The sequence below is a fragment of the Piliocolobus tephrosceles genome, chromosome 20 (assembly GCF_002776525.5).
Source record: "Piliocolobus tephrosceles isolate RC106 chromosome 20, ASM277652v3, whole genome shotgun sequence".
Taxonomy (NCBI): Eukaryota; Metazoa; Chordata; class Mammalia; order Primates; family Cercopithecidae; genus Piliocolobus; species Piliocolobus tephrosceles.
Genome location: NC_045453.1, coordinates 21,849,270 through 21,861,337, shown reverse-complemented (window position 1 = coordinate 21,861,337; position 12,068 = coordinate 21,849,270). Strand labels below are relative to the sequence as shown.

Genomic DNA, 12,068 nt, shown 5'->3' with positions numbered 1-12,068 from the left:
CACTTGAGGTCAGGAGTTGAAGATCAGCCCGGCCAACATGGCGAAACACTGTCTGTACTAAAAATACAAAAGTAGCTGGGTGTGGTGGTACATACCTGTAATCTTAACTACTTGGGGCCGGGCGCGGTGGCTCAAACCTGTAATCCCAGCACTTTGGGAGGCCGAGACGGGCAGATCACGAGGTCAGGAGATCGAGACCATCCTGGCGAACATGGTGGAACCCCATCTCTACTAAAAAATACAAAAAACTAGCTGGGCGATGTGGCAGGCGCCTGTAGTCCCAGCTACTCGGGAGGCTGAGGCAGGAGAATGTCGAAAACCCAGGAGGCGGAGCTTGCAGTGAGCTGAGATCCGGCCACTGTACTCCAGACTGGGCGACAGAGCGAGACTCCGTTTAAAAAAAAAAAAAAAATCTTAACTACTCGGGAGGCTGAGGCAGGAAAATCGCTTGAACGCAGAAGATGGAGTTTGCAGTGAGCCAAGATTGCGCCACTGCACTCCACCCTGGGCAACAGAGCGAGACTCTGTCTCAAAAAAAAAAAAAAAAATTAGCATCTATTTTTTAGGGCCTTTTGAGATGGAAAGGGGATTTTCTTTTCCTGTCTAAGAATATAAGTTACTTGTGGCCGGGCGCGGTGACTCACGCCTGTAATCCCAGCACTTTGGGAGGCCGAGGTGGGCGGATCACGAGGTCAGGAAATTGAGACCATCCTGGCTAACATGGTGAAACCCCCGTCTCTACTAAGAATACAAAAATTCAGCTGGGCATGGTGGTGGGCGCCTGTAGTCCCCGCTACTCAGGAGGCTGAGGCAGGAGAATGGCGTGAACCCGGGAGGCGGAGCTTACAGTAAGCCGAGATCATGCTACTGCGCTCAAGCCTGGGTGACAGAGTGAGACTCCGTCTCAAAAAAAAAAAAAGAGACTATAAGCTACTTGTTCCATTAATAAGATTGTATTTTGTGGGTTAGTATATGTGTGCTTGAAACAGTATCCCTGGCCCCTCTATCCACTAGATGTCAGTAGGTCCCCCATTCTGCACACTGATTGCGACAACCAAAAAATGTCTCCAGATGTTGGCAGATGTCTCCTGGGGGAACAAAATTGCCCCGTCTTGAGAATCACTGCCTTAGATGCTCTGTTCAGGCTTAAATAAGACACATAAAAGTGTTAAATTAGCAGGTGACTAATAATTTATGAGTATTGTTTGTTGAATTTTCATATTCATCGTGTTGGAAATTTAAATTTACCTAGTCTTATTTGAAGAGTTTAACTTTTTGTTTGTTTTGAACTACATGTTTCAACCAACTGTTAGACATAACTCCTTTAGGTGAATTTAAGGATGATATTTTTGAGGCAGTCTTAATTTAAAAAGCCTGTTCCTGTCTCAGCTTCTAGAAAACTTACATATTCATGACTGACTTGAGCCGAGTGCAGTGCCTCACGCTTGTAATCCCAGGACTTTGGGAGGCCGAGGTGGGCAGATCACCTGAGGTCAGAAGTTTGAGACCAGCCTGGCCAACCTGGTGAAACCCTGTCTCTACTAAAAATACAAAAACTAGCCAGGCATGGTGGCTCACGCCTGTAATCCTAGCTACTTGGGAGACTGAGGCAGGAGAATTGCTTGAACCCAGGAGGCGGAGGTTGCAGTGAACCAAGTTTGCACCGCTGCACTCCAGCCCGGGCAACAGAGCTCTGTCTCAAAAAAAAAAAAAAAAAAAAAAATTAAACATTTATGACTGACTTGAAATCCTGGCAGTCAGCCTGCTTTAGAGACCATTAACCAAAAATCCCTTGGTCCACACCCTTTCTAAATTTAGGCATTCATTCAGAGTCTCAAACTCTAAGAGCCAGTCAGGACACGGGTTGCTCTTTCTGGGATAGGAGTACATTCTGGAGCAGATACTTTACTCCTAGCTTATTATTTGACCTTGAGACCTGTGGTTGGTATTGTGAAGTCGTACATACACTACAAGTGACTTTTTTGTTGTAAAAAGTGCTCTTCTTAAGACAGTTTACAAAAAGGAAAAGGAGAAGGAGTGAGTGAGTAAATGAAGAGAGGGGAAGAGAGGAGGAAAAAAGTTTCTATTTTAGCAGCTGACGGGGGAAAAACACCCAATGAAATAAGGTCATAGCTGACTTCTGAATGGTTCTGGACTTGTTTCTTGACACTGGCGACTTGTCTTCTAAGACCATTATGTAGATCTTCAATGGAACTGCTCTGTTACTTTGTTCTGATTCCAAAAGTAAAAAGGAACAACTGCACTCTAGGGGAATTTTGTTGAATAAGGTAGTACTTATGCCTCTGCTATCCAGAGTCACATTTCGACTGAGTTTCTTTTGAGTTTTGCAGTCCTTTTTGCTCTCAGTAAGAGAGAATGTGCCAGGACTCCTCAAGTAGCTTAATTGCTCTGGTCATTTATCTCTTTCTTGAGGACCAGCTTTAAAAATCATTTTGATACTCAAAAAAAAAAAAATTAAAGTAACAAACTGTTTCTTTATAATAGAACTTCTAGTTAGTTGGTTTGCTGGTGTCTACATTGGTTGGCTATTTCCTGAGAGACCTGTCATTCTGTCTTTGTTGCCACTGGTTATTTTTAAGTACTTTGACTCATTAAAAACGTTTTTGGCTTTTAAAGGATGGCCATGAAAATGAGCACAACTGTCCTTATTTTTGACTCGTGAAGAACTTTAATGTATTTAGAAATAATGCATTCATTATTCTCTTAATTTACAAGATGAAGTAAACAAGCTCCAGTGCTCCCCACCCCACCACCACACCAGTAAAATTGCCAGTCTAAAATCCGTTCATGTCTTCTTCATCTCTGCTTTTGCTTTTAATAGTATAAATTCTCTAGTATGGTCTTCATTACTCACATCACTTCTCAGGATCTGTGAGCCTGGGTAGGGGTGGGATCGTTTTCTTGTTTGGGGTCTGTAATTAAATGAGACCTCAAACAAACCTTTTAGGAAAACAATACATCTGTCATCACCATAGGGAAAAAGAAACAACAGAAGTATCCCACCTTCCGTCAGCTTAAAACCCTAAGGTTGTCAATCTGAGCTTTGGTCCTTAAAAGGAAGCAGTGTTCACATTCACCTGTTCCTGGTATTATAAACCTAGTTTGCTTTCAATTTCTCGTAATTTTGAGACCAGAAAGAAACCTTTACTATGCCCCAATTACTATAGAAACCTCTCCATACTTTTAAATTTGCATTTTTGAATGTAAGCTGTAGTTTGCAATTCTTAATATTCACCAATAAATGTTGTACCCTACTGATTCTCTTTGTATAATGAATATGCAGAGCACACGGGTATTGTAAATCATTTAAAAAACACTGCGGGAAAGTCACAAGGCCAAGAAACTTACTGTATGTATACCAGGAGAAACATATTTCGAATAAATCAACATAGCTACATGCTAAATGGAGCTACTTTCATAACTGAGTAGGTGACACCATTTTGACTGAATATTGGCAATTACATATCTCCTCTATAATTTACCTTTTTATTTTCTTTCCCTTACAACTTTTAGGTAGAACTTTAGACTTCATAGCACTGAATTAACCTGCACTGAAAGCTGTTTACCTGCATTTGTTCACTTTTGTTGAAAGTGACCATGTCTCAAGTTCAAGTGCAAGTTCAGAACCCATCTGCTGCTCTCTCAGGGAGCCAAATACTGAACAAGAACCAGTCTCTTCTCTCACAGCCTTTGATGAGTATTCCTTCTACTGCTAGCTCTCTGCCCTCTGAAAATGCAGGTAGACCCATTCAAAACTCTGCTTTACCCTCTGCATCTATTACATCTGCCAGTGCAGCTGCAGGTAAGCATATGAATCCAAGTGTCTTCTATTTCAAATGTTTTCTTACCCTGTTTTCTGATCTGATAAGTAGGTTGCAGATTTAGGGAGCTCTCACATTTACCTTCAAAAAGTAAAAGAAAATATCACCACCCACACTTCTTTATCCCAGTTATACAACACTGGTTGTATAGGGGATTGACAGAGGCCTCAGTTGACAGACCATTTTAGGTTGTGAGAAAGAGAATTGAAAGCTGAAAACTACACAGACTATAAAGCCTCATCTGTTAAAGAGTGGTGGCTGGCAGAAAGAATTGAGCAGTAAATACCATCTTGGATATTCATCGTTGTATGGGATAATTCTGCATTTAAAATTATTTCCCAGAACAAGCCAGGTGCCATGGCTCATGCCTGTAATCCCAGCACTTTGGGAGGCTGAGGCAGGTGGATCACCAGAGGTCAGGAGTTCGAGACCAGCCTGGCCAACATGGTGAAACCCTGCCTCTACAAAAAATACAAAAACTAGCTGGGCTTGGTGATGCACACCCGTAATCCCAGCTACTCAGGAGGCTGAGGCAGGAGAATTGCTTGAACCTGGGAGGTGGAGGTTGCAGTGAGCTGAGATTGTGCCGCTGCACCCCAACCTGGGCAACAGAGGGAGACTTCGTCTCAAAAAAAGAAAAAAGTAAAAACTAGGCCGGGCGCGGTGGCTCACACCTATAATACCAGCAGGGAGGCCAAGGCGGGTGGATCACAAGGTCAGGAGTTCGAGACCAGCCTGGCCAGTATGGTGAAACTCTGTGTCTACTAAAAATACAGAAAATAGATGGCCGTGGTGGTGTGTGCCTGTAGTGCCAGCTATTCAGGAGGGTGATGCAGAAGAATCGTTTGAACCCAGGAGGCAGAGGTTGCAGTGAGCCGAGATCATACCACCGCACTCCATCCTGAGCAACAGGGCAAGACTCTGTCTCATAAATAAATAAATAAATTTCTAACAACTGACGAAGAGCTCTTGTATCTGCATAAGCCTTCTTTTTGGGTGTCTGTAAGATTTTATCCCAAGCAAGGGGGCAGCCAGATTTACTAGAAAGCAAAAAAGTACATTGACATTTATTTTTATTTCTGTTTTGAACAAGTAAGTTTAAGTCTGGAAGTTTCCAGAAGTAGTTGAGAAATCATAATGAGGACCAATTAGAAATGGAATAAAGAAGCAGAGTTTTTTCTCTTCTTACCTTTCCTTTCTTTCTTTTCGTTTGTTTCACATGGTCTCTACTCTGTTGCCTAGGCTGGAGTACAGTAGTGTGATTATGGTTCACTGCAGCTTCAGCCTCCTGGGCTCAAGTGGATCCTCCTGCCTCAGCCTCCTGTATAGCTGGATTATAGGTGTGAGCTACAATGCCCAAATTTATTTTCTTGGTAAAATTTTCTGCGTCATGGCCAGGCATGGTGGTTCACACCTGTAATCCCAGCACTTTGGGAGGCCAAGGCGGGAGATTGCTTGAGCCCAGGAGTTGGAGACCAGCCTGGGCAACATGGTGAAACCCCATCTATACAAAAAAATACAAAAATTGTCTGAGCATGCTCGTGCATGCCTGTGGTCCCAGCTACTCCAGGGACTGAGGCAGGAGGGTCACTTGAGCCCAGGAGGTCGAGGCTGCCATGAGCTGTAATTATACCACTCTCCTCCATCCAGCCTGGGAGACAGAGCGAGATCCTGTCTCAAAAAAAAAAAAAACTCCTTCTTGGTTGGCCACGGTGGTTTACACCTGTAATTTCAGTGTTTTGGGATGCCTATTTATTTATGAGACAGAGTCTCGCTTTGTTGCTTAGGCTGGAGCGCAATGGTGTGATCTCAGCTCACTGCAACCTCTGACTCCTGGGTTCAAGCAATTCTCCTGCCTCAGTCTCCTGAGTAGCTGGGATTACAGGTGCCTGCTACTACACTCGGCGGTTTTGTATTTTTAGTAGAGACGGGGTTTTGCTGTGTTGCCCAGGCTCGTCTCCAACTCCTGACCTCAAGTGATCAGCTTGCCTTGGCCTCCTAGATTGCTAGAATTACAGGTGTGAGTCATTGTGCCAGACTGGGAGGCCGATTTAAAAATTAGCTGGGCTTGGTGGTGTGCACCTGTAGTCCCAGCTACTTGGGAGTCTGAGGCAGGAGGATTGCTTGAGCCCAGAAGTTCAAGGCTGCAGTGAACTGTGATAGTGCTGTCTTACTCCAGCTAGGCAGCAGACTACGACTGACTCAAAACAAAGTTTAGAAACAATTCAAATCTGATTATTAGGAAAGTGAACTAAAGGTACTTTACCGTACATAGGGGCTCATGCCCATAATCCCAGCACTTTGGGAGGCTGAGGCAGGTGGATTGCCTGAGGTCTGGAGTTTGAGACCAGCCTGGCCAACGTGGTGAAACCATGTCTCTACTAAAAATACAAAAATTAGCCAGGTGTAGTGGTGTGCGCCTGTATTCCCAGCTAATTGGGAGGGTGAGGAAGGAGAATTGCTTGAACTTGGGAGGCAGAGGCTGCAGCGAGCCGAGATCACGTGACTGCACTCCAGCCTGGGCAACAGAGTGAGATTCCATCTCAAAAAAAAAAAGATTTAAAACCCTTGAAAAATACCTAAAAATAATGTAGACAAGAAACTGAGGCTAAAGAAAGAAAACTTAAAACCAATATTCTTATGAATAGGAGACAGGGTCTGAAAAAAAAGAAAAAAGGAGTGGGGGATAATAAATAAAAACAATATTCTGCCTCCCAACACAACATGTTGCCTCCCTGCAACATGGCAAGACCAGTGAAATAAATGGGGTGTCAGTGTTGGTTTTTTTTTTTTTTTTTTTTTTTTGAGATGGAATCTCGCTCTGTCACCATCCTGGAGTGCAGTGGCACGATCTTGGCTCACTGCAACTTCCTTCTTCTGGGTTCAAATGATTCTCCTGCCTCAGCCTCCCTAGTAGCTGGGCCTATAGGCCCATGCTACCACGCCCGGCTAATTTTTGTATTTTTAGTAGTGACGGGTTTTCACCATGTTGGCCAGGATGGTCTCGATCTCTTGACCTCGTGATCCACCCGCCATGGCCTCCCAAAGTGCTGGGATTACAGGCGTGAGCCACCACACCCAGCCTAGTGTGGGTATTTCTATACCAGAGTCACCTTATAACAGAGTCTTTTCTTCCCCTTCCTTATGCCTATTTCCTTTCAATTTTCTCCTTTGTCTTCTCATTTCCTTTACTTTATAAATCTGTTCTTAGAGTGTTTGCTTCTCCCACTCAGCTGCATGGTATCTTCCACGCCACTCCCACAGTTCCTTGGACTGGTTCACCAGATAACATTCTTGATTTTTCATAGTCCTGTAGAGATGTTGTTTTCCTCATATTTGTCATGTGAGACTCTCTGAAAAGGAAAAGGCACAGACTGTTTCAGTCTTCTGGGATTTATTGCTTTTTCTTCTAATGAGTTCTGGTGTCCAAATCCTATTGACTTTGTAAAACTCCTGCCCACCAACATCATTTTATTTTACTTATATAATTGTTAGAAATAGATAAGGTCTGAGGATGGCAGCCTTTGGAGAAAAGACTAGAGGATGCCCAGGAATGAGAGTTTCACTGTATGGAAGATGACAACCGTTGTTTGAGAGATGTTTGTAGACAACGGAAGATGACAACCGTTGTTTGTAGTGGTATGTTGAGTTTAGCGAAATAATGGGCAGGGTACAGCTGGCAACTGTTTCAGAAACCAGTCTGTGCTCAGAAGACCTTGTATTCCAGTTGGTTTTAATAGCAGTGCTTCATCTGATTTCAAATCTTGCGTGCCCACTATGGGTTAGTTGTTCCCCTGACTTCACTCTTTTGAAGACACACCCTCTCCTAGATTACCTGGCTTCAACTGGTTCAGAAAAGACCCCAGTTGTGTCTTCTCTGGGAATGTATTCCTGGAATGGTTTGCAGTTTTGTATCATGGCTGCCTACATTTGTAGGCCTTCCGTTTGTTTTTCCTGTATTTTCATATCCCTGGGAGAATAGTAGTCTTACATACTGCTAGGTGACTTCAGTGCTCTTACGTTATTTTTCACTTCCTTCTCGTGTGGCAAACCCCATAGAAAAAAATCCCAGCTGTGTCTTGTGAATGAGTAAGTTTGTTTCAGCAAGATCCAGCTTGAGTATAAGCTTTTGTGTGAGCAAGGTCCAGCTCACCACTGTAAGGTAAATATCATCCATACTGCTAGTGCATTTATAACCCACCTGGAATGTTTTCTGTTTTTTTAATACTCCTGAAAGGGGTGCTGTGATTCAAAATACGTATTTTCAAACTGATGAGATTGTCTTAAACAAAAATTATACTTAGACAAGATTATAGATTTTTGAAGTTTCTTCTTTTTTCATCCTTGCCAATGGGTCAAAGAAAATCTGTGCTTCTTTTTGGAATATTTGGGTTTTATTTTATTTTTTTTAGAGTCTTTCTTTGCCGCCTAGGCTGGAGTGCAACGTGGTGCGATCATGTCTCACTGCAGCCTCGACCTCCCAGGCTTAAGCAATCCTCTGACCTTGGCCTCTTGAGTAGCTGGGGCATGCCACCATGCCCAGCTAGTTTTTTTTTTAATTCTTTGTGGAGGTAAAGTCTCACTGTGTTGCCCAGGCTTGTTTTGAGTTGCTGGACTCAAACAATCTGCCTGCCTTAGCCTCCCCAATGCTGGGATTACAGGTGTTAGCTACCCTGCCTGGCCATATTTTGCTTTTAAAACTCCAAATAGTGTATAGTTGTTTGGGATTCTGAACAGAGACAGTTCTCAAGCACCTGTGATTGATTGCCCGTAAGTTTTCCAGCTCTGGGCCACCTCTTGTCTGCTGCTTACTTCTGGCTCCTCTCCTGCTTGTTTGCACAAGGACCTTAGGGCAGGGAGAAGAGGTGATAGGAAATCAGTTCTTTCACTTGTTAGCAATCCAAGCAAAAGGTTTGAAGATGCAATTGCCTGGCTAATTTTGCGTTGTAGTAGAGACGGGGTTTCACCATGTAGTCTCAAAGTGAGTATTTTGTATTGTCTCCGGTTTCAGTTATCCTTGTCATTCCCCTTATCTTAGAGAATGAAAGTCTGACTGTAATTTTAAAATTGCTAATCAATATTCAAGAATTCAGTCTTTTTAGAACATGTGGAAAGAAGGGAAAAAAAAGAATTCAGTCTTTGAAACTTGTTTGTTATCTGTATTAACAGCACATTCTGGAACTTTATTATTGCGTATCTGTAGTTATCTTTTTTCCCAACCATCTAAGGACACAGAGATACGGAGTTGTCTTTTGCAGCTGTAGCATAAGATGATATAGTATGAGAGATAAGGAATTAACGCTGTTTCTGATCATAACCTTGCAGCAAAGATAATATAATTAAGGATGAGCTATTTATCTCATTATGTCTCATTTTCCTTCACATACAAACCTCAAGCCTTGAATAAATCAAGTGTTTCTTTTCATTTGATTGAAAGTAGCATCAGGCACAAACATGAATAGTTACCATAGCATAACACGGTTGAGTTGCCTTTGAAGTCAGACAGATCTGGGTTTGAATCTCACCGTGTTACTAGCTGTGTGATCTTGTGCAAGTTACTACTTTGTTATTGTTTCCTCATGTGTAAAATAGGGATAATAATACCCACCAAATAGATTTATTGTGAGAATTAAATGAGAGCATGTATGTTAACGTGTGGAGCACAATGCCTGCCACCTAGTAAATGCTTGAGAAATGGTAGCTGTAATTCTGGCTACTTGGGTAGTTGAGGCAGGATTAAGCATTTAAGGAAAACAAATATTTCCCACTCACACAAAACTAGCTTAAAAATGTTGTTTTAAAGCATATTTCTATTTGAAATGTGTCTTTATAGACACATTTAGGCAATTAGGGCCTGGGAGCAGTGGCTCATGTCTGTATTCACAGCAGTTTAGAAGGCCAAGGCCAGCAGATCACTTGACGTCAGGAGTTTGAGACCAGACTGGCTAACATGGTGAAACCTTGTATCTACCAAGAAATACAAAAATTAACTGGATGTGGTGGTGCACGCCTGTAGTCCCAGCTACTGAGGAGGCTGAGGCAGGAGAATCACCTGAACCTGGGGGGCGGGGGCTGTAATGAGCTGAGATGGCACCACTGCATTCCAGTCTGGGTGACAGAGTGAGACCCTTTATCAAAAAATCAATTAATTGGCCGGGTGCGGTGGCTCAAGCCTGTAATTAGGAGGCCGAGACGGGTGGATCACGAGGTCAGGAGATCGAGACCATCCTGGCTAACATGGTGAAACCCCGTCTCTACTAAAAAATACAAAAAACTAGCCGGGCGAGATGGCAGGCACCTGTAGTCCCAGCTACTCGGGAGGCTGAGGCAGGAGAATGGGCGTAAACCCGGGAGGCGGAGCTTGCAGTGAGCCGAGATCGCGCCACTGCACTCCAGCCTGGGCGACAGAGCGAGACTCCGTCTCAAAAAAAAAAAAAAATCAATTAATTAAAATAGAAATAGAAGGCCGTAAGTAGTTTTTCTGTAACTGTTGTATTAACAGGATTTTTTTGCAGACCTTAACTTTGGGATTCCCTTTATTAACTTTTTATTATATTTTGGCTCATGCACTTTCTCACTTTAACTTTTAATAATTTAGGTAGTTTGGCTGTGTGTTCATCTCTAACAGCGTATTTTTTTACCCACAAGTTGTTCAAAGAGGAGAAGTTCTCGGGTGGTTTAGATTATTTGAAAAATCAAGAGATGTGGTGTACTTTTAGTTCTGTCAAAACCAAGATTCTAACCTTGCTACCAACAGCATGCAGCAGAGTGGCAGCTAGTGCCGGATGGGGAAAGTCCTAGAGAAAGGCAAGACTGTTCTTGAGAATAATTTTGTGTGTGTGTGTGTGTGTGTGTGTGTGTTTTAGCATTTTCCCCTTCAGCATTTATCCATGAGACAATCACGAAGATGACCCAGGGATTGTACCGCGTTGCAGGCTTCTGCCATTTGACCTTCGTGCCTGCCAGGGTTTTGAGGTCATGCTGTTGTTTGTACTTAAATGAATAGCCCGGTGAACTGCAGAATATATAAAGGAGATCCCTGATGTCCTGATGTGTCAAGTGTCGGGGGGTGGGGTGGGTAAAGGATTATTTATTTATTTATTTATTTTTGAGATGGAGTCTCGTTCTGTGGCCCAGGCTGGAGTGTAGTGGTGCGATCTGCTGGGATTACAGGCACGAGCCACCGCGCCTGGCTTTTTTTTTTTTTTTTTTTGAGATGGAGTCTTACTCTGTTGCCCATACTGGAGTGCACTGGCGCAATCTTGGCTCACTGCAACCTCTGCCTCCTGGGTTCAAGTGATTCTCCTGCCTCAGCTACCCAAGTAGCTGGAATTACAGGTGCGTGCCACCATACCTGGCTAATTTTTGCATTTTTAGTAGAGATGGGGTTTCACCATTTAGGCCAGGCTGGTCTCGAGCTCCTGACCTCAAGTGATCTGCCTGACTTGGCCTCCCAGAGTGCTACGATTATAGGCATGAGCCATTGCACCTGGCCAATAAAGGATTCTTTATGTTTTTTCCTTTAGTGGAAGCTGTGCACTGAGGGAATCCTAAAAGTAAGACCTACAAGAAAAATCAGCTATGAAGGCAAGTTGCCCCACCCCTTAAGGCACCAAACTTAAATGACCTAGACATACTGAAATCCACGTTTCCCTTGTAAATTGTTTGTAAGTGAGATAAAGTGATATTCAGCGATAACATCAGAAAAGTAAAAGCTTCAATTAATTATTTTTTTTTTTTTGAGACGGAGTCTTACTCTGTCACCCAGGCTTGAGTGCTGTAGCGTGTTCTCGGCTCACTGCAACCTCCACCTCCAGGGTTCAAGTGATTCTCTTGCCTCAGCCTCCTGAGTACCTGGGATTACAGACGTGTGCTACCACACCTGGCTAATTTTTGTATTTTTAGTAGAGGCAGGGTCTCCCCATGTTGGCCAGGCGAGTCTCGAACTCCTGACCTCAGGTTATCTGCCCGCCTCGGCCTCCCAACATGCTAGGATTACAGGTGTGAGCCACCATGCCGGGCCACTTCAGTTGATTTGTTAAATTCCGAAGTAATGAATCTTAAATCTTTGGGGTGCATCAGAATTACTTTGGGAACTTGTTAAAAATACAAATCCTCATTCCTTAAATCCTATCACTTTGGAAGGCTGAGGCAAGAGGATCACTGGAACCCAGGAGTTTAAGACCAGCCTAGGCAACATAGGGAGATGCTACCTCTGCAAAAATT

General features: G+C 43.3%; 1 protein-coding gene across 1 annotated transcript in view; it reads left to right on the top strand.

Moving 5' to 3' along the window:
- Positions 1-1,748: 1,748 nt before the first annotated feature.
- Positions 1,749-12,068, top strand: part of STAU1 (staufen double-stranded RNA binding protein 1) — a 59,053-nt gene continuing 48,733 nt past the window's right edge. The window contains exon 1 of the mRNA XM_026449180.1: positions 1,749-3,823. Within this exon, the coding sequence (XP_026304965.1) occupies positions 3,619-3,823 (205 nt within the window). The 5' untranslated portion in view covers positions 1,749-3,618. The remainder of the gene's footprint in view (positions 3,824-12,068) is intronic.